The following is a 25527-nucleotide window of genomic DNA, read 5'->3' as shown; positions in this document are numbered from 1 at the left end:
CTGCAACCCGGGTATGTGCCCTTGGCTGGAATCGAACCTGGGACCCTTCAGTCTGCAGGCTGACACTCTATCCACTGAACCAAACCGGCTAGGGCCATCCTATTAGTTTTAAATAATATTTCCCATAGTATTCTTACTTTTATAAAATTGATTCTTTTAAAAGAGTTTTTTGTTTAAAGATGATGGATAGAACCACCTAATAGGAAGATTAAATGCCATATATATTTGTGATATATGTTACCTAAACCCTTGATTGTGCCTGTGGATTCTCCCCACCTTATGAGTGTTCAGGTTATTTTTTAACTATTTGATTTACTTTTTATTTTTTGATAGAGCCTAACTTTGCTAAAAGACATACGAGTTTGTCTTTAGCTATGGTTTGATGTCCATAATTTGGGAAACGAGCTTAGAATAAAACATATTCTTAAAAAGAGATAGTAGCTTTTGGTAGAAATAAGAGCTGGGAGGAGCCTTACACTGTGCTGAGATGACCTGCAAGAGCCACAAGATACACTCACTGGAGCCCTAGGTCCACATTTCAGTGGTGGATTGAAGCATTTAGTCTAAAAAAACACAAACAAACCAGAAAAACCCACTAGGTTCCAGACTTTGTCTACTTTGTTTTTGGAGATAGCCAATACTTGGCAATATTGATAACTCTATTCTAAATCAATTTTACATCATGTGCTTCTATCTTTAAAGCTAAATTTTGTAAAACTGATTGTTATGCATGCTGATAAAAAGCAAATGCACAAAATAAAATTTATAATGTTATAATGTAAATCATCTGCTATATGTTCTAGTATCTGCTAAGACATTGAATTGTTTTTAACATTACATGTAGCTGAAAGATGTATTAGCAATTACATCCATAGGAAAGGAATTTAATAGGCATTTCCTTGCAAATCGAGATACGAGCACCTACTGAAATTTTCTTGACATGTGTTTGATTTTCACTTTCTTTATAATGTGTTACTTTGCTGAAACCACATTCAAAGGCTAGGAAGATTGAACCCCTGCAAAATACACTTGAAGGTTAAGTAACTACAGATCTCAGCTAATCCTGTGTAATCTGCTCTTACTAAATGGCTGTTTGCATTCCAGGCACACCAGTCTCTGAATGCTTAGGATTTGGTTTTTACCTGTTGTTCCAATAACCTCTAAAAGGAGCAATGCGTCTCTTAGCATGTCTGGGCGTTGTGCTTAGCTTTTTGGAAGGAGTGAGTTGTTTATGTCCTTCACAGTGCACCTGCGATTATCACGGCAGAAATGATGGCACGGGATCAAGGTATGCTACTAAGTGTTCTAATGATTCTGAGGAAAGGGACCCCCCATCAGCCTTATTTGAAAGCAAACTGTTGATCAGAAATCAGAGAAGAGAAGGTTTAATTTGCATAAGCTTTAACTTAGTTGTGTTAATACTGGTTGCCAATACTATGCTTTTATCTTGAGCAGTTTAGCTCTTAAAAGCCCCTCATTTTTATTTGAGACCTTCAAACACATACAAAAATGTTCATTGCACTTGTGTTCAGAAAAATGTTCATTTCAGGAGGTCAAGCTGAAATGTGTGTGGCCCGCTCAGCCTGATTACAGAAAGCAGGGCCGATCAGGAGGTGCTAACATTCCCAGATCATTTGCTTCCCGAGTTTTCCATTTCATTTCGAGGGTTGTTCATGCCAACTGGATAGACCTTAGAAAGCAGAAAGGACTCTCATAAGAGTGAAATTACAGACGTTCATAATTAGAGTTTTTCATTTTAAGATATTGGAATTTACAAAGAAAAGAGGTTTGAAAGATATGGATCAACTCTATCAGTTGCCGACACTTAGAAGTTATTTAACCTCTGGGTTGCTTTCACATCTACCTGTAAAGTAAAAATAATTGCATACTCATAATATACATGAGTCCTTTGAGATAGAAGTTAAATGAAAAAAGGAACTTTTGTTAGCTAACCATGGTAGACCATGATTTTTTTTAAAGGATATTTAATGACAAAAACAGATTTTTTTGTGACTTGGTTGATGGACTTTTGAGGTTATTTGAATAGTGAGCCTCTTAAAGTAATTTGTTAAGAGTCACTCAAGTTATGTTCTACACCTTTAAACAAATTAATAAAAATTAAAACATATTATTGAGTAGTTTGTCTTGTTATTCTATAAACTTTACTTAAGTAACTCTTGGTATTTTTTTGAAAGATTTACTAGGTGGCTTAAGACAGTGAGAAGAACATAACAAATTAAAAAGCCCTACTTGGCAAAAGCTAGGTAGCAGTTAACAACTCACGCCAGGGTACTTGAGAAACAACACAGAAGTGTTTCCTTCCCCCTGGTGGCCCCATTATTGATGGATTTTATGAAAACCATAGTGTATTATTCTTGGCAAGAGCTCTAGAAAGAATTTAGTTCTGCTGTTATTTTGTAAATGAAGAAACGAAGCCACACAGAGGCTAAAGGACTTGTGCAAGGTCACAGCACGGAGTTGATACAGTGACTGATTGATAAAGACACTGGGTCTTTCAGCGTCCATTCCATTTCAGCTAACATTCCATTACACTGGAATGTTAACTTAATGAGTAGAAATTGGATCATTCTGATCTAAAGTAGCACTGAAATTTGTGATAGAGAGTAGAGATGAAGAATAGGAAGTGTCGCCCTAACCAGTTTGGCTCAGTGGATAGAGTGTCGGCCTGCGGACTGAAAGGTCCCAGATTCGATTCCGGTCAAGGGCATGTACCTTGGTTGAGGGCACATCCCCAGTAGGGGGTGTGCAGGAGGCAGCTGATCACTGTTTCTCTCTCATTGATGTTTCTAACTCTATCTTGCTCCCTTCCTCTCTGTAAAAAATCAATAAAATGTATTTTTAAAAAAAGAATAGGAAGTGTCCTTATAGAATTCCAATGCTTTGTATGGTCTTCCCTTGAAGTTACAGACAGGAGATGCTAGCTAGCAGGACATTGCAGCTTTATGCTGCATTTCCCCTCTTTGCCTTGTGGGCTGCTTTTAAAGTTCACCCACTTAACGTGATATATTTCACTGAATGGCTGATTTGTTGACTACATGTATAATGCATTATAATTTATGTTTCATTGTTCATTTTCAGCAATCCAGTGGAAATGAGTGTACAATGGGAGATAAATAGATCTTTTTTCAAGTTACAATGCATCTAAATTCTCTGATTCTTTATACTTTACACTCACACATGGGACAAGCTTGTTTTTTTATGCCTATTTTACATGTACCACTAAGCAAGGTCACAATGTGACCTGCTCAAGGTCATTTACGTTAGTGAGTGGTGAACGGAATAAACTTGCAGTTTCTGGTTTATTCCTTGGCCTGGAAGCAATGCACAAGACACGTTGTTGAAATAGAGGTCAGCTTTAAGCATCCAGTGTGAACACTTGCTCCTTCCTTCCTTAAAAGAGATCAATTTATAACTTCAACAGGGGATTCTTTAAAAATGGGTCATTTCATAAGGAGGTTAAGTGTACACTTTGGAGTTGGACCAATGTGGGTTGGAAGGTGACTGTGTGACCCACTAGCTATGTAACCTTGGCAAGTTACCTAATGTGGATAGGCCTCAGTTATTTTACTGTAAAAAGAAGATGGACGGTAAAAATAGCAGGCACTCACTGAATGCCTGTTATGTGTCAGGAAGGTATAAAACTTTACATGCATTTCAATGAACCACCCTAACAAAGCTACATGGGAAAAAGAAGTGGGGCAATTGGTGAGGATGGGCTTTGCCACAAAAGAGATGGCATGAGCTTAGATCTGAGCCAAGATTAGACCAACTCCAGAGCTGGTGCCTTTCCCTCTTCCCCAGCATCTACCTCATAGGGCTGTCCGACAACTAAATAAGGTAATGAATATGGTGTGTGTTGGACAGGCCTGACTTACAAAGAACTTCATCAATATTAGGTGAACCATATGAAAATTCTTATAGTTGATCATTTTTAACCTATAGAAATGGCCATTTCATATGGTTTAACATAGAAGAAGATAATGATGACAAATTATTAATGAACAGGTCAGCCAGGCTCCACAAATATTTTGTGAAAACCAGTAAGGAATTTTCAGTTGATGCATGTTTCAAATAAGCATTGTTTTTTTCAAATGGGTCTCGGAACGCAGGTTTCCTCCCACTGCTCTTGTTGTGACACTAGGTCGGTGCTGTGTAATGACCTGGATATGAACGAGCTCCCCCTGAACTTCCCCGTGGACACTGTGAAGCTTCGCATAGAGAAGACCGTCATCCGCACGATCCCCGCCGATGCCTTCTACTACCTGGTGGAGCTCCAGTACCTCTGGGTGACTTACAATTCTGTCTCCAGCCTTGAGGCCAGCAGCTTTTACAACCTGGGGCAGCTGCATGAGTTGCGCTTGGATGGGAATTCTCTAGCTGCCTTCCCTTGGGCATCTCTGCTGTACATGCCCCATCTAAGGATCCTGGATTTGCACAACAACCAAATAACGAGTGTGCCAAATGGGGCAGCCAGGTACCTGAAGAACCTCACCTACTTGGATTTATCAAGCAACAGACTAACCACACTGCCACCAGAATTCCTGGAGAGCTGGTCCCATGTACTTACAACACTGTCCAGAAGCCGGAAGCTTTCACCAAGAAGAATTATTCTTGGTAAGCTCACAAGCCTCTGCTCCCCTCAGGTCCAGATAATTTGCTCAGCATATTGCTCAGTTGTGCAATCTTTTCATGTTTTTGAGTTTGGTTTCTTACTCTGTACTTGCACTTTGCATGGAATAGCACTTCATCAGTTGACCTAAGTCAATTTACCCATCTGTCCTGGGTAGGTATAATGGTTGTGTGTGTGTGTGTGTGTGTGTGTGTGTGTGTGTGTGTGTGTGTGTTCTGGTGTGTTGAAGTTGGGAGGAGAGTTGGTTTCATACACTCAGAGACTAATGCTGCTATTAGAGAGCCTGGAGCTGAGTGACAAAATCCACCAACCTCCGCTGGTTCTTCTGAGCACACTGATGCTCCATCCTGCCACGGTCAACCTTCTGCTCTGGTCTCTTTTCAACCCTTCACCAGCTTCTCCAGGAGGGGAGAGGGGCATTGCCATCTGTATGAGGTGGCAGTGGTTTAATTAGTTAGGTAGGATAGTAGCCAAATTTTTGTAATCTAAAAAGAAATGATGAAGACTCCAGTTATTTTACTGGCCCCAAATAGATCTCCTAATGCACATAGTTTCTTAGTTTAGTTGTGATTAGTTTTATATATTTCAATCTTGACTTTGTTTAGGTTCTAGGAATACTTGCCTTGGGTGTTTTTTTTATTTTATTTTTTATTTAGCCCTGACCAGTTTGGCTCATTGGCTAGAGCATCGGCCAGTGGACTGAGGGGTCCCAGGTTCAATTCCGGTCAAGGGCATGTACCTTGATTGCGGGCACATCCCCAGTGGGGGGTGTGCAGGAGGCAGCTGATCGATGTTTCTCTCTCATGGATGTTTCTAACTCTCTATCCCTTTCCCTTCCTCTCTGTAAAAAATCAATATAATATATTTAAAAAAAATAAAAATTAAAAATCTATATTGTTGAGATATTGCCTTCCTCCACCTGGATCCTGCCACACATCAGGCCTTCACCACCCTATTGTCTGTGTCCATGGGTAATGCATGGATGTATATAAGTTCTTTGGTTAATTTCTTCCCGCTCCCCCTCCCCCTTCCCTCTGAGATTCATCAGTCTGTTCCATGTTTCCATGCCTCTGGTTCTATTTTATATATCAGGTTTTTTGGTTCATTAGATTCCTTGTTCATTTATTTTTACTTTCAGATTCAATTGTTGATAGATATATATTTACTGCGATTTTATTATTCATATTTTTAAATCTTTTTTCTTCTTCTTAAAGAAGACCATTTAACATTTCATGTAATATTGTTCATATTTTTAAATCTTTTTTCTTCTTCTTAAAGAAGACTCTTTAACATTTCATGTAATACTTGTTTTGTGGTGAAGAACTCTTTTAGCTTTTTCTTGTCTGTGAAGTTCTTTATCAGACCTTCAATTCTAAATGATAACTTTGCTGGGTAGAGTAATCTAGGTTGTAGGTCCTTGCTATTCATCACTTTGAATATTTCTTGCCACTCTCTTATGGCCTGCAAAGTTTCTGTTGAGAAATCAGCTGACAGTTGTATGGGTGCTCCCTTGTAGATAACTGCTTTTCTCTTGCTGCTTTTAAGATTCCCTCTTTGTCTTTAACCTTTGGCATTTTAATTATGATATGTCTTGGTATGAGCCTCTTTGGATTCCTCTTGTTAGGACTCTGTGCTTCCTGGCCTTGTATGTCTATTTCATTCATCAGGTAAGGGAAGTTTCCTCTTATTATTTTTTCAAGTAGATTTTCAATTTCTTGCTCCCTCTCTTCTCTTTCTGGTACCCTCATGATCTGGATGTTGATACACGTGAAGTTGCCTCAGACTCTCCTTACACTATCTTCATATTTTTGGATTCTTCTTTCTTTTTGCTCTTCTGAGTGGGGTTTTTTAATGCTTCCTCATATTTCCAAATCATTGATTTGGTTCTCAGAATCCCCCATTGAATCCCTGTAAATTATTCTTTATTTCAGTTAGTTTATGCTTAATTTCTGACTGGTCCTTTCTTGTCTTTGAAATTCTCATCAAGATCCTTGAAAGTCTCACTAAGTCCCTTGAAGCTCTCATTAAGATCCTTGAGTAACCTTATAACCTTGTTTTGAACTCTGTTTCCAGTATTTTGCTTGCTTCCATTTTTTTTCATTTGTGACATGTTTCTTTGTCTCTGCATTCCGGTTGCTTCCATGTTTGTTTCTATATATTAGGTAGAGCTGCTATGTATCCTGGAATTGGTAGAATGGCCTTATGTAGTAGGCATCCTTTAGAGCCCAGTGGCTCAGCCTTCCTAGTCACCTGAGCTGGGCCCTCTAGGTGCACCCATGTGTGGCTGTGTGCACTGTTGTGTTGTAGTTGAACCTTGATTGCTATTTGGTCCCTGGGAGGTATTGACCCCCAGGCCAATTAGCTATGAGGACCAGCTATGATTATAGTGCAAGAGCTGCTGTGCAGGAGACACCCCTATGGAACAGGACTTGCTTCAGTGGAGCTTTGGTGCTCTCCAAGTCTGCCCCTTAAGTGGGTCATACGTGGATGTGGTAGGGTTGTAATCTGGCATAGTCTGAAGCTGACCACCGGGTGTACTGTCTCTGGGGCCTTTCGGGAGATACAAAATCAGCTACTGCTTGTGCCCTGCATGGGGCCACCTGGCACAAGCTACAGAGTGATCTGCAGATAGTTACTACTTGTGTTGGGCTTGGAGGTGCCCCAGAGAGGCCAAGCTATGAACCAAGGCAGGCTGCTGCTAGTGCTGGGCCTGGGGCCACTTATCAAGAGGTATGGGACATGCTGATGCCAGCTGCTGCTTGTTTGAGAGATTTTAGGAAAGTCTGAAGCCTGAGCAAGGATAGGCCATTCATATAGAAAAACCACTGCAAACAGCTTGGGTGAGGTGGGGTCTAAGGGAATCACCAGGTCTGGGTGAACAGTGTGGGCCAGACACTCAGATATGGTGACAGCCTGTCAGCACTGTGGTGGGAAAGTCTCAGCAAAGGAACAATGACTTCTTCTAGCACCTTTGTCTGGGAGTAAGTTGCCCCCTAGTTTTTGACCTGATGCCAGACAAATTAGTTCCTCCCTGTATGTCCCTGGATCCTTTAAGAGCTGATGGGGCTCAGAGGGAGTGAGTCCAAGTAAATCTATGCTCTGGCCCTTTAAGAGGAATGCCTGGTTCTCCAGCAGCCTCTGTCACTCAGCCACAATTCCCGCTGGTTTTTATAGCCCAAAGTTATGGGCATTTCTCTTCCTGGCATTGGAACCCTGGGCTGAGGGGTCTAGTGTGAGGCTGGACCCCTTGCTTCTCATGAGACATCTTCACAGCCAAGATAGCCCTCTTGATTAAAAAAAAAAAAGCCATGCTTGGGTGTGGGACCAGCCTTTTACATGCCTCTGCTCCTCTTACCAGACTCAATGTGCTTTATTCTTTAACTAGAGGCCCAGTGCACAAAATTTGTGCACCGGGGGGGTGTGTCCCTCAGCAAAGCCTGCACCCTCTCCAATCTGGGACCCCTTGTGGGATGTCCGACTGCCCATTTAGGCCCGATCCTGGTGGGATTTGGCCTAAACGGGCAGTTGGACATCCCTCTCACAATCCAGGACTGCTGGCTCCCAACCGCTCGCCTGTCTGCCTGCCTGATTGCCCCTAACCGCTTCTGCCTGCCAGCCTGATCACCCCCTAACCACTCCCCTGCCACCTGATCAACACCTAACTGCCCTCCCCTGCAGGCTTGGTCGCCCCCAACTGCCCTCCCCTGCCAGCCTGGTCACCCCAGACTGCTCTCCCCTGCCAGTCTGGTTGCCCCTAACTGCCCTCCCCTGCAGGCCTGGTCCCCCCCAGCTGCCCTCCCCTGCAGGTCTGGTCCCCCCCAATTGCCCTCCCCTGCTGGCCTGATTGCCCACAACTGCCCTCCCCTGCCAGCCATCTTGTGTCCACATGGGGGCGGCCATCTTGTGTGTTGGAGTGATGGTCAATTTGCATATTATTTTTTATTAGATAGGATTCTCTAGTATCATTCATCCAGATTTCAGGCAGTTCTGAATGATGGTTGTTCTGTGGATTAGCTGTAATTTTGATGTGGTTGTGGGAGGATGCGAGTACTGCACCTACCTACACCGCTATCTTCACCTGGTCTTTCTGTCTTGGGTTCTTAAAATGTAAACTCCCTCAGACCTGTGTTGTCAGTTCACAAAGTGTGTCCATCAGGGCTGAAGATGAGGCTGTACTTCTAAATAACTAGTGAGCCTTTGGCTAGTGAGGTGACTTATAACCCTTTTGGAGTGAGAAGCAACTAGAGGCTAAATTTGTGCCAGGAAACCCTATTGACCATATCAAATATTGGCTGAAGTCAAGTATGAAGAAAAGATAATTTGAGATTTTTTTTAATAAAAAAGAAAATGCTGTGACAGCATATAAATGGATTTAGCATTGCTTTTGTTGAAATGTAAATGCTTTTTGGTGCTTATGAAACTAAAACCATGAGTCATCCTATCTAATAAAGAGGTAATATGCAAATTGACCATCACTCCAACACAAGGTGGCCGACCCCATGTCATCAAAGATGGCCACCACAAGATGGCAAGCAGGGGAGGACAGTTAGGGGTGACTGGGCCAGCAGAGGAGGGCAGTTGGGGGCGACCAGGCCTGCAAGGGAAGGCAGTTGGGGGGACCAGGCCTGCAGGGGAGGGCAGTTGGGGGTGACCAGGCCTGCAGGGGAAAGCAGTTGGGAGTGACCAGGCTGGCAGGGGAGGGCAGTTAGGGGCAACCAGGCTGACAGGGGAGGACAGTTAGGGGAAATTGGGCCAACAGGGGAGCAGTTAGGCATCTATTAGGCTGGCAGGGGAGTGGTTAGGGGGTGATTAGATTGGCAGGCAGAAGCAGTTAGGGGCAATCAGGCCAGCAGGCAGGCGAGCAGTTGGGAGCCAGCAGTCCCGGATTGTGAGAGGAATCCCCGCTTGGAGAGCGTGCAGGCTGGGCTGAGGGACACCCCCCCTCCCCGTGCACGAATTTCATGCACCAGGCCTCTAGTAAGAACAAGATACAAAGATGGAAATATCACATAAGCTTTTCTTATATTGCTATTTCACGTTTTGCCCATTGTTTATATAGTCATTGAATCATTTTTATTAGAGAATAAAAGAAATATCATAGGATGGGTTAGAGGAAAAAAGACATTAATTTAATAATAGCTTTGGAGTATTTATTATGTACACTGTGAGGCACCATGTAAATCTATACTGTGGTATTTCTTTATTTTAGCTACTAATTTGTACTCCTTATGAGTAAGGCTAATAGCTAGAAATTGTCTTAATTTAAACATTTTGATTCTATTTCTTTATAGTTTTTCTATGTTCCTTTGGAAGCAATTCTTGGTTCTAATAGAATTAGCCAGTGGAGACATGAAGTAGAAAATAAAAACAAATTAACAAATTGCTATTAATAGCTCTCTAAGGATTAGTTACTAATATTACTATGAAGAAGTAATTTATAGGATATCAGTATTTTTCACCTGTGAGTTAAATCTGCTTGAGAACTTAGGGATCAAGGGTTATGAAATTTTACTGTCACATTTTAAGGTTCAGATTCTTCAAAAGCAGGTTCTTTAAAGGTAGTAACATGAAAATACTTTTGATATAACATTAAATTTCAGAAGCAGGATATGTAATTGTACATAAAGCACCATCATAACTCTTTTAGAATGGGTGAAGAAAAAGACTGAAAAGATATACTAGTTGGTGAACTGTCCTTTTTGGGTGGTGGGCCATTTTTTCACTTTTTTATATTTTTAAATCGTTCTGTAATGATCATGCATTACTTTTAAAATAATGATAATATCATGATAATGAATAATAAAAGATATTTTGAAACATGTCAAGCCATGGCAGCAGCTGGCCTTCACAGAGTCTAGGGAACAGAAGGGGAAAGAAGTGCTACCCTCTTAAAGAGGACTCTTCATGTGTGAGTCACATACAGAAAACTCAGTTTCCTCATCTGGCAAATAGAGATGGGAGGACTGACCCATCTTGCTCATAGGACTGTAATGAGCACATAATGAGACATCTGTGATAGTTCGTTAGCTGAGGTGGACAGCCTCTGAGGTTACGATTTTAGATCAACAATAAACCTCAGCAGCTGGGACCGAGATGGCAGCGTCTTATACAGAACGGCCTCTCTACTTTGGCTTGTTTGTTAGTCTAATTATATTTGAGTCTTCAAATTTCATCATTAAACTAAGGTGATGAGAACCGATCCTAGATTTTCTAGAACTCAGTGTTTAACTGTAGCAGTTATATCTTTCCAGGCGCCCTGGAGAATTTACTTGTGTACTATTAGAGTGGGATGCAGTCTGCTTCTATTTCATTCTTATTGTCCGGTGTTTATTACTGTCAGCAGATGGAGGTTCTAATTGTAATAAAAATAGAAATGGTGAACATTGATGGAGTGCTTACTCAGGGCCATGCCTAGTTCTTATACTTTACAGATATATCTTCTTCTAGTCTCATAGTAACCCTGTAGTAAGTACCATTCCATCCCCATTTTATAGATGAGGAAATGAGGCGCAAGGTAAGCCACTTGACCAAATTCACTCACCACGTAGCAATGGAGCTGGGTTATGAGTGCAGTCTGTTTGGCACCTGAACCCATGCTCTTCCTCACTCCTTTGTAATTCGGGGTATGGTGTGTAATAGTACCAGACTCACTTTCCTCCCAAATGCATTACTTTACTGAGCTCTTTATATCTTGTATTTAGTTAATGAAAATTTAGGCAGAGGCTTTTCCATTACTCCCTCTCTCTTCCACATGAGTAAAAATACCAACTTAATAAAACTGCCCTTTAGTGTATCCGTAAAACATAAACTAGTGTCCTGCAAGTAAGCATTTAAATTAACTATGAAACTAGATTAGATTTTTGATTTGCAGTACAGGTAAATTTCCATGGTTTCTTTCTCAAGAATAAGCAAATATTTATATAGGCAGGCTCTATAGATCTTACACTGTTTATCTTGGAGGAAAAAGCCTGCAGTAGGAGAGGTTATACAATGCCTTTTTGGGTGTTTTTCCCTGGTACCCAAATTGCTACACTATAAACATGAGCTTTTCCATAATCAGAATGGAGTTCACCTGAAGGGTTGCGGCGGCCCCAGTACTTCCACAGAATTTTCGAAATGGCATTCATTTAATTCAGCAAACACTCCTCAATCCCTGTGGGTGTGCCTCTCCTTTGCTAGCAAGTTCCACATAGCTAAGGCTTACACCCTGCCAAGTGCCCTTCTGAGGACTCCTGGGGTACCTTAGCCTTATGAGAAACCACATGAGGTAGGTCTGTAATCAACACCATCCTCTTTACCAGCTGACAAAGAGGTGGAGTCAAGCTTTAATCATAGTCCCTCTCCTGAGATATCTTCTTTTATTCTTTAAACTTTTATTTATTATTTATTTGTTTGTTTTTAATTTTATTGAATTTATTGGAGTGACATTTTTTAATAGAATTATATAGGTTTCAGGTGTACAATTCTATAATACATCATCTGTATATTGTATTGTGTGTTCACCACCCTAAGCCAACTCTTCTTTTATCCCATTTATCTCCTCTTCACCCTCTGCTACCTTTCCCCACCCCTCTTTCCCCTGGTAAGCACCATACTATTCTCTGTGTCTATGAGGTGTTTTTTTTTTGTTGTTTTTTTTTCTTTGCTTAATCCTTTTACCTTTTTCACCCAGCTCTCCAACTCCTCTCCACTCTGTTAGCTGTCAGTCTGTTCTCTGTAACTATCAGTCTGTTTTTATTTTTTATTTTTTGTTAGCCCATTTAATCCAATTACTGTGATGCATGGAAAGCATTACCCCTTTAGAAAAAAGGTAAGGCAAAGTCCATCTGACTCTGGCCAAGAATAGCAATCTAAAATAAATTAATTAATGCAAATTACTGTGACTGTGGTTGGCACGTTGCTTTGAAGGAATGCAGTACAAGTAACACTTTAACTTCAGAGGGCTCTTGTACCTTTGTCCCCAGAAGAAAAAACACTTGATGAATGTGTTCAGCACTTAGATGGCTGTTATTCAGGTTTTTAAAGTTGTACCTTTGACCTTAGATATTCCAAAGCTGGAATAAATGCACGTTTTGTTCTTGAGGGGTTTGAAGATATTTCCCTGGTTTACATAACTTTTAGATATAGCAAGTTGGATTAATTTTTAAAAGAATTTTATTTCATTGTTAACACATTTTTATAACAGTTTCAAAGCTCGAATGAAACTGCTAACGTTACAGCTCTTTGATCTTTCCCTATGTAGACGTTTGTACTCCAGATATCACTACCTTGACATTGGTTATTTGTAGATAACAGCACTTCTAACGGCCACCTGTGGCTCTAGCTGTTTTTAGGTGATGAAGAAATGAGTTATGGTAGAAGGAGTATTAGATTAGGAGGCTACAGCATGTAGGGTTAGGACCACTTATGAAGCCATGAAAGTGATCTCGGTGCTTTAATGTCCTTTGGTGTGAAATTGGAAAAATCACACTAGCTTCCTGAGGTCCGTGTAAGACGTATACATGGTGGTGGAGAATGAGAGCTTTAAGATCAGGATCGTGAGGTTCAAATCCTGACTGCATCCCAGTTGGGCAGACCCCTTAACCTCCCAGAGCATTGGTTTTCTCCTTAAAGTGAGGATGATACTAATATCATCCGCCTCATGCTGTTGTCAGACAGATCCTTGGGCATGCTGAGCACTGTTGGGGAACAATGTCCCATTGTCCCTCACATCTCTGCATGTCTGCTGAGCAGAGGCAGGCACTGACTGCCTTTTGTTTTGAACGATCTTTTCAAGAATATTTGTGTAGAGAGCTGCTTTGAAAAGTAGAGGTATGTCCCCCTCCAGAGCAAAGGGTAGGCATGCTTACTGCCCGGTGCAATAAAGATAATCTCTCCCTTCAGAGCTGTGAGTAATAAACTGTCCTTCATCTCTGACAAGGAGTCTTGTGTCTTCTGGCAACATCTAAGAAATTGGTGAACTGGGATGAGTTGGTCACTCTAGAGTAGGGTAAAACTCAGACCTTTTACAATTCTTGACAAATACAGTCTTTGCAACATAGGGGGCAATCAATAACTGCCAACTTGTATTGTTATCTTATAAAGAAAAAATCTTGGATAGCAGGTGTTTTGAAAGTATAAAGTATTCTACACATATTAATTATTACATGACAGGATGAATTTGATGTTTGTTGGCAGGTTGAATAGAATTCAAATCAATGTTAGGGAACTGGTCGTAGATTCACAGGACTAATTATAAGAGGAAGAAGTCTAAGGTAATTGACCATGAAAGAAAAGGAATTTCTAGGATAGTTGAAAACACACACACAGTAAACGCTTACCAATACTGGCAGAAAATAACGATTAGTCATGAAGTGCTATTATAATAAAAACTAGAGGCCCGATGCATGAAATTCATGCAAGAGTAGGCCTTCCTTCCCCCAGCTGCCGGCACTGGCTTCCCTCTGGCACCTGGGACCTGGGCTTCCCTCGCAGCCCCGGCTTCGTCCGGAAGGTCATCCAGAAGGATGTCCAGTCTAATTATCATATTACACTTTTATTATTATAGATAGGCATAAATAGAAATCTAGAATTTATAGTGAACAGTTAAATCTTCCACCATGGTTAGAATTTTTTAAAATTGCAATTCTGTCGTTTCTCCTTAGGAATCATTGTATAATCCACTCCATTAGTAAAAAGTCACAACCACAAATCTTCCTGAGGTAAATCCTTTCAACCTTAGGCTAGTGGGAGGCTGCTATGGGACATCACCCTTAAGATCCTTAGAGAGACTTTGTCTGACTGCAGGCTCTGAAGCACCATCTTAGATCCCTCTGAGATCTTAGCAAATGCTATTGTAATCTCACCCACACTGGATTAATTTTCACTCTGAAGCTCTTTCTTAATTTGAAAAATTTGGGGAGGCTCAGTATAAAAAACAGCTTTATTATTTTTTATTTTTCAATTATAGTTTCCATTCAATATTATTTTGTATTAGATTCAGGTGTACAGCATAAGGCTTAGACAGTTCTATACTTTACAAAGTAATCCCCCCAATATTTCAAGTACCCACCTGGCACCATATGTAGTTATTATATTATTGACTATATTCCCTATGCTGTACTTTACATCCCCATAACTATTCTGTAACTACTAATTTGTACTTCTTAATGCCTTCACAGTCTTTACCCAGCCCCCCAATTCCCCTCCAATCTGGCAACTATCAGTCTGATCTCTGTATCTATGAGTCTGCTTTTATTTTGTTTATTTTGCTCTTTAGATTTCACATATAAGTGAAATCATATGGTATTTGTTTTTCTCTCCGACTTATGCCACTTGCGTAATACCCTCTAGGTCCATCCATGCTATCGCATATATTGAATTTCATTCTTTTTATTGTTGGGTAATATTTTAATGTATAAAAATACCACAGCCTTTTTATCCAATGGTCTATTGATGGACACTTGGGTTGCTTCCTTACCTTGGCTATTGTAAATAATGGGGTGCATATATTCTTTTCAATTAGTGTTTTAGGTTTCTTCAGATATATACCCAGAAGTGGAATCCCTGGTCATAAGGCAGTTCTATTTTTATTTTTTGAGGAACCTCCATACTGAAACAGTTTTATTATTGGACCCAACAGGTTTTGGTTCTTTTATATTTATATTAGCTTTTATATATAAAAATATTTTATATTTATACTTCATATCTTCTTTTAGCTGATGTCTCTTTACATTTTATTGTGAGAAGCAAGAAGATACCAGGCAGCACTCTGTGTGGAAATATCCTTAGCTAGAACATTTATTTATTGAATATGTTTCCTATTTTTCCTGTTAACCACAGGTGACAGTGTTGCTAAACTTTTTGCCACTCCATAACAAGGGTCCCCTTCCCTATAGTTTCTAGTAGCATTTTCCTCACTTTCCTTTAAGCTCACACTGACAGCCTCCTTGAAGACCAACACATTTTGGCTAATAACTCTGATAGCTGAGGCAGATCCTGAAGGCACTTGCAACAGGAGGTTGTCAACCAACTGTGTTCCTGGCTGCTGATTCTCTCCTGAAGGGGAATTTGGGCAATATATCTTCATGGCTACCACATATGAAATTCATGCCAAGCCATGTTCTAACCTCTACCAATCTTTCCAGTCTTATCTCCTGACACTGTCTGCATCTCACTCAATGCTTTTGCTGCACAGAAGTTGTACTACCTCAATATGTCTGCAGATCACACACAATCATGACATAGTGCAGGCTGAGTTAGGTGCCTCTCAGCATCCTATAATACTTTCCCTATACAGTAGGTCCTCGGGTTATATTGGAGATCTGTTCCTATGGCATGACGTAATGCAATTTTTGCCATAAGTCGGAACCCACCTACGTAAGCACCTACGTCACTCACATGGAGCACATACACAGCAGTAATGAAGTGAAACAGTAAAAAAAAATTTAAAAGAAAGATAACAATTCCTGACCTTTACTTGTGTTAAATAAATAAAAAACATAAAGCACATATGTACATATATCGAAATGACGAAACTTTTTTTTTTTGAATCTTTAAGAATCACTTTAATATTATTGGAGGCGATTAATACTTCTGTTACAGACGTACTAGTCTGCAAATTAATTCAAGTCAGTAGTTATTAGACAATAAAATAACTGTACCAAAGGATACTTCTAAATAACTTAAAAGAAGTTATGACCTTAAAGTTTTTAAAAATTATTTTCCATACAAGTTACATGATAAAATAATTTAAACATATGATTGATTCCGCAAGTTTTTAAAAAAAATTTCTTTGAAAGTTATGAGGAAATATTTTTCTTTGTCCTGTGCCTTCTTTCTCTTTCCCATCCTATTTCTGTTCTTCTCATATATAATATTATGAATGAAACCTCAAGAATTCAAGGTGAAAGATGTAATTTTGCTTCATAGAAACCATGACCTACACTGTATAGTAAAACAAGATAAGACTTGGGTAGAACCAAACATTTTTCAAAAAAATACAGGCTGAGAAGAACAACCACCCACAAATTAGGATTTATAATAAGATTATCTTTGGAAAGTAGATATTTTCTCTCTACTAGAAATAGCAAAACATTCCATATTCTTTTCTTTCCCAATTGCATGGTTAATTAGCATACATTCCACCACTGTGCATGAAAAAATTTCTAAGCCAGAGGTATTTAAATGATTTCTTCATAAGTGTTTTGGCTAATTCAATGGCCAAGAAAACATGATGTTTAGTCTCTAATTAGATAGTTGAGAAAGAAAACATTTAATTTCTGAGGCTTAAGCCAATATGACCCAGCAAACATCTGTCATTACGTTAGCTATTAAGTCTTCCTTCTCCGCAAAGTAATACAAAAAAGCACTGCTTAAGTGTACATTAAGTCCAGTAAACTTCCAACAGCTCAGCTCCAGATGACCTAGGGATGGAGTGAGTCATCTGTCAAGCCTGGAGTGGTCCAAACAACAGGGATAACTTCATCAGTAACAGCTGGAAATAGATGCCGGCCCCCAAGTCAGGCAGAATACCCAGTCTTCAGTGTCAAGGAAGGAAACCAAGTCCAAGCTTCTAAAACACGTAGCGGCAAGTCCAGGAACGTGGCCGGATGTAATCCAGAAATGTGGGGTTTTTCAGAGGACAGTGCTGACGTGCATACCACTCTTGAGAATAAAAGCACAGGAGGACTCCCTGGCTCGCAAAAAGTGAAGTCCACATCATGACGTTCCAAATCGGCCTTTTCCGGCTGTCATTGACAATGAAGTTGAAAGCCATTCCAAAGAACATGAAAAGCACGAAGAGCACTGGGTAGAAAAAGCTCAAGCAAACAGCTAAGGCGTATTCGTGCACGACAGCAGACACAGCAAAGACGGCTAACATGGCCAGACAACAGGGGGATAAGGGCATGAGTGGGGGTGGGGGAGGGGCAATGGAGGGATAAGGACACATATGTAATACCTTAATCAATAAAGAAATTAAAAAAAAGATAGGTATAGATATGCAGATGAATTTATAAGTGAAAAGCAGGTAAATCAAAGGTGCAATAGCTTTCTATTTTCCTTGCAACTTTATAAGTGGCCAAATTAACCAGTCCCCATGTTACCTGGCAAGATGGAGTTAAATACACATAGGACCAGAACACGAGCACTGAAGGGCTCCTGCTTGATATTCCGAAACAAGGGGGCATAGAGCCTTTCAAAGACGTAGTACATATAAAATAAGCAGCCAAACACCTGTGCAAACTGCATAGCCACATAACCCCACCTTACAGTGGGAGTCCTGAGATAGTTGTCCCGGTAGATGAGGGTTGGAGTAAACAAGAAATACAAGTACTGGTTGACTGTGGGTACTGGGACAGTTCTTGATTTATCCTTAGCTGAAGTCAATACCCGAGGCACATTCTCTCTGACAAATGAATGGACCTTCATTATCATATGAATCTGTTCAAAGATAACAATGCACCGGGAAGCTGGTGGCAGTGTATATGCTAATACAGCATATGTTGGTCCACAACCTAGAATTCCAATCTGTAAGACCATGAGATTTAGGAAAATTACCTAGAAACTACCAATTATAGTCTATTTAAATAGACCATTTAGAAAAATAAAAGTAATGAAATTTCTAATCTTCTTCTTAGTTGTATTGTACTTTTTAAGAGACAGAAATCTCAACCTCGAATCAGCTACTTTGGAATTTTCTGAAGCAAATTTAACCAAATCACCCTCTACCAAAATTTACATACAATGAAAACTCCCAACATCCTATGCGCCAATTAGCCAACCATCCTTTTTCTTGTCTTACCTTCCTTCGTCAATGTAATCTACCACAAGTGTGCTGAGGATAAAGAGAATGAGGAGGGCAATAAACATGTGATATATTGTTCTGATGTGGTCCACCTCGAACAGCTCATCTAAGAGAGATCGCCTTATAACAAAAATCTTTCCATGTTCTGGAGGTGCTCTCAGATCTTTAGCTCTATGGTTGTTCACTCCTCCAAGAACAGAAAAGGATGTGAGTGCACACCCACCACTATCTAATGATACTGACTTTTCAATGAGATTGGTCACAAAATCATCCAAGTGAGTGCCAACTTCCTTCATAAAATATGGCTTCAATTCCTCTGCCTCTGCTGTCAACTGTTTCTTCTTTGCAATTAACTCTTTTATGTCAACCCGGCCATTACTAGGTGTCTCTGGGGCCTGCTTTGCAGGGTTCCCCTGGTCTTCCTTTTCTTCAGGATCGTCACTGGACTTTGACAGCCGTTTTCTTAGAGACATCTCTTCGCCCACCATTGTGTTATCTGGGGCCGGAGCCTGGCAGCGGGGACCTCGGCAAGGAAGGCAGAACTGGGGGCCGTCGGAGCGCGGCCGGCAGGAAGGTCAGCTGCGGGCAGCTCTCCGGGTGTCCAAGGCCGGCAACGCCGCCAGCCCGGCTGCAGATGAAGATAAAGCGCTGGACTCCCGGCTCCTCCGCCGAAACTTTTTTTTTTTTTATAAATAAATGGGAGATGGAAATGTAACCACGAAATGATGTAACCCAAGGACTGTCTGTATAATAAAAGGGTAATATGCAAATTGACCCTAACGGCAGAATGACTGGGAATGACTGGTCACTATGACATGCACTGACCACGAGCAGATGCTCCTCAATGCAGGAACTGCCCCCTGGTGGTCAGTGCGCTCCCACGGGGGGAGCTCCACTCAGCCACAAGCCGGGCTGACAGCTGCAAGCGCAACAGTGGTGGCGGGAGCCTCTCCTGCCTTTTCTGCAGAGGTAAGGATGTCTGACTGCCACGGGGAGTGAGCCTAAGCTGGCAGGTGGACATCCCCTGAGGGGTCCCAAGCTGCGAGAGGGCACAGGCCGGGCTGAGGGACCTCCCCCCCACCCCCAGAGTGCATGAATTTTCATGCATTGGGCCTCTAGTAATAATATAAGTACTTTCATAGCACCCTAGAAATATCTCTATCACTTTATGACATTCTGTGTTACTAGGATTCAAATCTTGCCTCTGACACTAATTAGCTATGTGACCTTGGTCAAATTATTTGGTTTCTCTGTGTCTTAGCTTCTTCATCTTTACAGGGGGAATAACAATACTCTCCTCTATATAGGGTTGTTGGGATTAAATGAGAAAATACTAGTAAGTGCTTAGAACAAAGTACAGAGTAAGTGTTCAATGACTGTTAACTATGACCCTTAATGATATGAACTGAGAGGATTTGTTCATTCACGTGACTGGATCCAGGGAAAAACTGATAGAAAGGTGACTCCATTTCATCCCTGAGTGTACTTCTGTTTTTAGGGAGACAGCGCAGACACCTGCTTCTCCAAGAGGCTGTGATGTAAACTAAAGCCATCACAATAACCTTTATCAGCCTTTTCCTCCTTCTGTTTTAGGTCTGCAGGACAACCCGTGGTTCTGTGACTGTCACATTTCCAAAATGATCGAGATATCCAAAGTTGCTGATCCTGCCATAGTACTTCTTGATCCACTGATGGTCTGCAGTGAGCCCGAGCGCCTGACAGGGATTTTATTTCAGCGGGCTGAGCTGGATCAGTGTCTGAAGCCATCGGTGATGATCTCGGCCACCCGAATCATGTCTGCTCTGGGCAGTAATGTCCTGCTACGGTGTGATGCCACTGGCTACCCCACCCCACAACTCACATGGGCCAAATCTGACCACTCACCTATTAATTACACAGGTATTTTTTTAAATTCGGGCCTATGTTGAAACAAAGTTTTCAAAGATCTGTATTTAATCTCAGGTTTGGGGAATAGTTGCAATTTGCTCATTAATTCTAATAAAATATGCCAAGAGTGTTAGTTAAAAGGGATTTGAAAGTTCATTTTCTTTGTTAATATTTTCCTCAGTTGGTATCTGACTAACTACATGAATGAAATTAGAAAATCTGATTTTTTTTCTTAGAAAACATGATCCAGTGCATGAATGACTACAGAGAAGGCCTTTGTCTTGCTATGTCATCTTGGATATGACTCACTTTAAAATATATAATGATTACAATTTCCTCAGAAAGGATTTTAATATCAGTTTCTCATTTTAAATGATGATTTAAATAATTACATGCAAACATTATTGTGAATCAAAAAGTATAATTTTTGGAAATATTGTTTTCATAGACTTTTCAGATCCTACTATGTCTAAGCCAATGCTTTGGCCTTCGTTTCTATAGTGATATTCTGATGACTAAAGCAGTCTGTTCTTAAAACTCCTGAAAGTTAAATTAAATCAAGGTTCAAATAATGAAACCTGATAAAAAAAAAGTCAAGGCTTAATATCCTTACATATAGGTAGTAAATGGTCCATACCTTGAGATGTGAGTTAAATTTGGGGCTCTTGGGATACTGCTTAGTGTATTAGTTTTCAGAAAGCTTCAGAAATCAAGACAGAATGGAAATGTGTCAGATTTAAGTGTTTAGGAAAGTAAAATTCCAATTTTTCAAAAACTATATATTATTCTGCAAATAAAAGAACCCGTGGTTTACTAGTTTATGTAAACTAAATATAAAATAAAAGATTGAGAATACAAATTATGACCCCTTCATGCCAGAAAATGATCTGCTGTGCCCTCTGTAGATAAATAGCATTTTATTTCAATGAAGAAATATTTGTGGAAATATTAAATTAAGGCCTTGTGATAAATATTTTATAGGACAATAGTGAATTAAAATTAGAAAAGATCTTTGAGATCACTTTGTCTTATCCCCTTATTTTAAAAATACAGAAACAGAGGCCTAAAGACACTAATTGACAAGTCTGAAATTACATACTACTTAGTGGACAAAAGTTTACTAAAATGAAGTCTCCCAATTCACAGTCCCACGTCTCTTAAAAATACTATTTTCTGTATAGACTCATGGCACCTGGCATGACCTAGACCAGTGATGGCGAACTTATGACACAGTGTCAGAGGTATATATATATATATATATATATAGAGAGAGAGAGAGAGAGAGAGAGAGATCACAGCCAGAGAAGTCAGAAATCCAAGCACAAGAAGGATTTGATTCGGTGCTGTTTGCTTGAAGGTGGAAGGGGCCATGTGGCAAGGAATGTGGGCAGCCTCTAACAGTGATGGCGAGCCTATGACACGCGTGTCAGAGGTGACACGTGAACTCATTTTTTTGGTTGATTTTTCTTTGTTAAATGGCATTTAAATATATAAAATAAATATCAAAAATATAAATTTTTGTTTTACTATGGTTGCAAATATCAAAAAATTTCTATATGTGACATGGCACCAGAGTTAAGTTAGGGTTTTTCAAAATGCTGACACGCCGAGCTCAAAAGGTTCACCATCACTGACCTAGACCTTCATGTAGGCAATTTATGGAACCATCAACTGCCATTAGGGACTTGCTGTATGCCACTTCCCTCTTGGCTTATGGAAAAGGGACGCATGTAGAACCAAACAGTTGCTTCTTTTTCAGTTGGCATGTTGCTTTTTCCCTCCTCACAGAATTACATATATGTTTTTTCTTCCAGTAATTCAGGAATCTCCAGGGGAAGGAGTCAGATGGTCGGTGATCAGCTTGACAGACATTTCTTACAAGGATGCGGGGGATTACAAGTGTAAGGCCAAAAATTTGGCTGGGATGTCAGAAGCCCTGGTTACTGTGACAGTGGTTGGTGTTGTCACGACCACCATAGCACCAGACAGTTCTGAAAGAAGGAATGGAGATCACCCTGGGCGAGAAGTCCAGCCAGGACCTAGAAGATCTATATCCATACCTGGTTCATCGCCATCTCCCTGGCCTTCTTCCTCCTCTCCTTTCTCTCCCTCTTCTTCCACTTTTCTTTCTACTTCTACTTCATTTCCTCCTTCTGCTGCTTCCTTCTCCTTATACCCTTTCTTCTCCTCTGTTGTTTCTCCCACCACAACTCCAAGCACTAAAATTTCAACAAGCACCACCATGGCCAGCCGACAGTCACTCCAGCTCCATCCAGATGGGGAAAGAAATTTAAAGGTGGAGATGGGTGGAAGTAAGCGTCCCCCAGCTAGTGCAAGTAGAAAAGAAGAGCTGGCATTATTGGATCGAACCACAATAGAAAATCTCAGGGCAGTCAGCGAGACCAAAGAGAGAGTGACCTTGATGTGGGACACCATCAACACCACGCATAACTCTGAGGTGACCGTGTTGTATTCCAAGCATGGGGAAAAGGACCTGCTGCTGCTGAATGCAGACTTCAGCAAGAACCAAGTAACCATAGATGGCCTGGAGCCTGGTAGGCAATACATAGCATGTGTCTGTCCAAAAGGAGTGCCTCCCCAGAAAGACCAATGTATCACCTTTTCTACTGACAGTGTTGGAGAAGGTCATTCTCAAGAGCCCTTCCTTATTGCGGTGAGCGGCGCTGCCTGTGTTATTGTCTTGCCATTGATTTTTTTCCTGTTGTATAAAGTTTGCAAACTGCAATGTAAGTCAGAGTCCTTCTGGGAAGGAGATTTGGAGAAAGAGACTTATATCCAATTTGAAACCCTATCCCCAAGGTCTCAAAGTATAGGGGAACTTTGGACACGAAGGCACAGAGATGATCCCGAAAAATTGCTGCTTTGTTCTGGGTCAAGTGTGGAATCTCAGATGACTTTTAAAAGTGAAGAGATCTAGACCAGATTATTATCGCTAAGATTATATAGCTCAGACACACAAGAATGCACAAAATATCTTCCAAAAAAAAAATGAAGAATTTGAGGGTGTATTTGCCTCTTTGTTTGGATGACTTTTAGACAGACTTTCACATCTTCCATAAAAATCACAAATGGAGTGATTTTGTGTTTTAAAAAACTACCATCAGACCTCTGAACTGAACAAGCTTTTTATTCTTTTTGTTTTTTAAATCAAATCTTTATTGTTGAAAGTATTACTTATGTTCCCCTTTTCCCCCCATTGACACCTTCTAGCCTGCACCCCCCCACCCCCCACCCCAGACCTTCACCACCCTTTTGTCTGTGTCCATGAGTTATGTATATATGCTTACAATGAACAGACAATCTTGATTTTTTTGTATGGAAGGTGTACAAGGAAATTATCTTTGGAACAATGCTTATTAACACATTGCAGACGGATCACGAGAATTCTTGAATTCTTGTGTTTTCTGTTCTAAGGCTTGTGGTCAATCATACTTTAAAAAGATATTATCTTGTAAGAACATGTAATAAATAACTTCAAAATGCAATGGGTATTTAATTTTAAAGAGTGCCTTTAACATTTATGTGAAACGTTTTTTGTACTTGTTCAATAGAAACTTATGGGACCACTGGGTAAAGCAAGCAATAAAATTACTAGTCCGTAATGTGTTAAGTTAGACATATGTTTTAGGGCAGTGGTCGGCAAACTGCGGCTCGGCAAACCGCGGCTCATGAGCCACATGCGGCTCTTTGGCCCCTTGAGTGTGGCTCTTCCACAAAATACCGGCTCTTCCACAATACCAACTTCTGCACATGGGCCACGAAGTTTCAATCGCACTGTACGTGCACGCCCGCACGTGGTATTTTGTGGAAGAGGGACACTCAAGGGGCCAAAGAGCCGCATGTGGCTCGTGAGCCGCGGTTTGCCGACCACGGTGTTAGGGTAATGTTTTAGTTGTTAAAAATAATTTCATGGAAAAATAGTTGTAAAAAACTAAAGTCTGAATTTTTAAAAGATAGATTTGGGGGCAGTGAGTAAAGATTAGTATAGCCAGCCAGTGGCTCTTGCTGTGGACATTTGATGCCATTGCCTAGAGGGCCAGAGTGGAATAGTATAGAATTTTGCATTGACTAAGGCTAAGTTCAACCCAATGGAGAGGGAGGGCTCCAGCTCTTGGTACCATTGTGCATTACTACATTGTATGGTTGCATCCATATCCCAAGTGAAACTATTTCCCTTGTCCTTAGAAATACTGGTATTAGCAAATACATGTTTACAAAGAGGACATGATAACTAGTAAGGCCATTTAAAAAAATAGTTACTGCTGCATTCTTATACATTTGCTAGCAGACTGTGTGGGTCTTTTTAAGAGCTCATTTTAAAACAACTTCTTTAATATTTTGATATTTACTCTTTTTTTTTCCCTCCCTCTCCTCTTCTCTCCCTGCTCTTCCTTCTTTTCGTCCCTTCTGCTTTGTCAGAAGACATTCAGGTAGTCAAAGGACTGTATCTAAGCTGTTTTAATTATGCTATGTTATATTTTTACCTCTTTGATAAAAGAAAAACTTTGAAAGTCTTTTTTTTTAGAACCAATAAAAGATGTATTAAGATTATGAAAGAGCAGTTTCAGTGGATTTATTTGGTCAAACTTTCTAGGTTAAAAACATAAGGGAAATTGAATTGGAATGGGTTACATGACTAGAAAGAAAAAGGGCTTTAAAAATAAAATTTAGTTTTTTTTTAAAGTGTTCATCACCTTTACTAAAAGTTATATTCCTTTTGCATCGAAGGTTTTGGAGTATAAATCATAAAAAATATACACATTTGAATGGCGTCAAGGTTATACTGATGATATCATGGCTCTTATGTTCTTACTAGATGCCCGGTGCATGAATTTGTGCACGGGTGGGGTCCGGCAGGCCCCGCACCCTGGTCGAACGCCCAGTCGAACTCCCAGTTGAGGGGACCATTTGCATGTTAGCCTTTTATTATCCTACTAGAGGCCCGGTGCACAAAAATTTGTGCACTCGGGGGTCCCTCAGCCCAGCCTGTGCCCTCTCGCAGTCTGGGACCCCTGGGGGATAGTCCACCTGCTGGCTTAGGCCTGCTCCCCGGGGGATTGTGCCTAAGCTGGCAGTGATACATCCCTTGGGGGATGTCCACTTGCCAGCGGGCTGAAGCTGCAGTTGAACATCCATAGAGCTGCTGAGGAGGCAGGAGAGGCTCCCACCATTGCCGCTGTGA

At 40.7% G+C, this 25527-nt stretch overlaps 1 protein-coding gene and 1 pseudogene across 1 annotated transcript; one reads left to right on the top strand and one right to left on the bottom strand.

Annotated features, from left to right (window-relative positions):
- The first annotated feature begins 109 nt into the window (after window positions 1–109).
- LRIT3 (leucine-rich repeat, immunoglobulin-like and transmembrane domains 3) lies at window positions 110–23539 on the top strand. The gene is made up of 4 exons (XM_005872402.2): window positions 110–1288; window positions 4163–4635; window positions 20031–20336; window positions 22139–23539. Exons 1-4 carry the CDS (start codon window positions 1173–1175, stop codon window positions 23260–23262), a joined length of 2019 nt encoding a protein of 672 aa, XP_005872464.2. The 5' UTR covers window positions 110–1172; the 3' UTR covers window positions 23263–23539.
- Window positions 18340–19102, bottom strand: LOC102251034 (annotated as a pseudogene).
- Window positions 23540–25527: the final 1988 nt, after the last annotated feature.

The sequence above is a fragment of the Myotis brandtii genome, unplaced genomic scaffold (assembly GCF_000412655.1).
Source record: "Myotis brandtii unplaced genomic scaffold, ASM41265v1 scaffold38, whole genome shotgun sequence".
Lineage (NCBI taxonomy): Eukaryota > Metazoa > Chordata > Mammalia > Chiroptera > Vespertilionidae > Myotis > Myotis brandtii.
This window is presented reverse-complemented; position numbering and strand designations above follow the sequence as displayed.

Coding starts and splice junctions, on each gene's coding strand:
- LRIT3 (XM_005872402.2), top strand. CDS start 1,173: ATGCGTCTCTTAGCATGTCTGGGCGTTGTGCTTAGCTTTTTGGAAGGA. Junction 4,636..20,030: donor ACCAAGAAGAATTATTCTTG/GTAAGCTCACAA, acceptor CTTCTGTTTTAG/GTCTGCAGGACAACCCGTGG. Junction 20,337..22,138: donor CTCACCTATTAATTACACAG/GTATTTTTTTAA, acceptor TTTTTCTTCCAG/TAATTCAGGAATCTCCAGGG.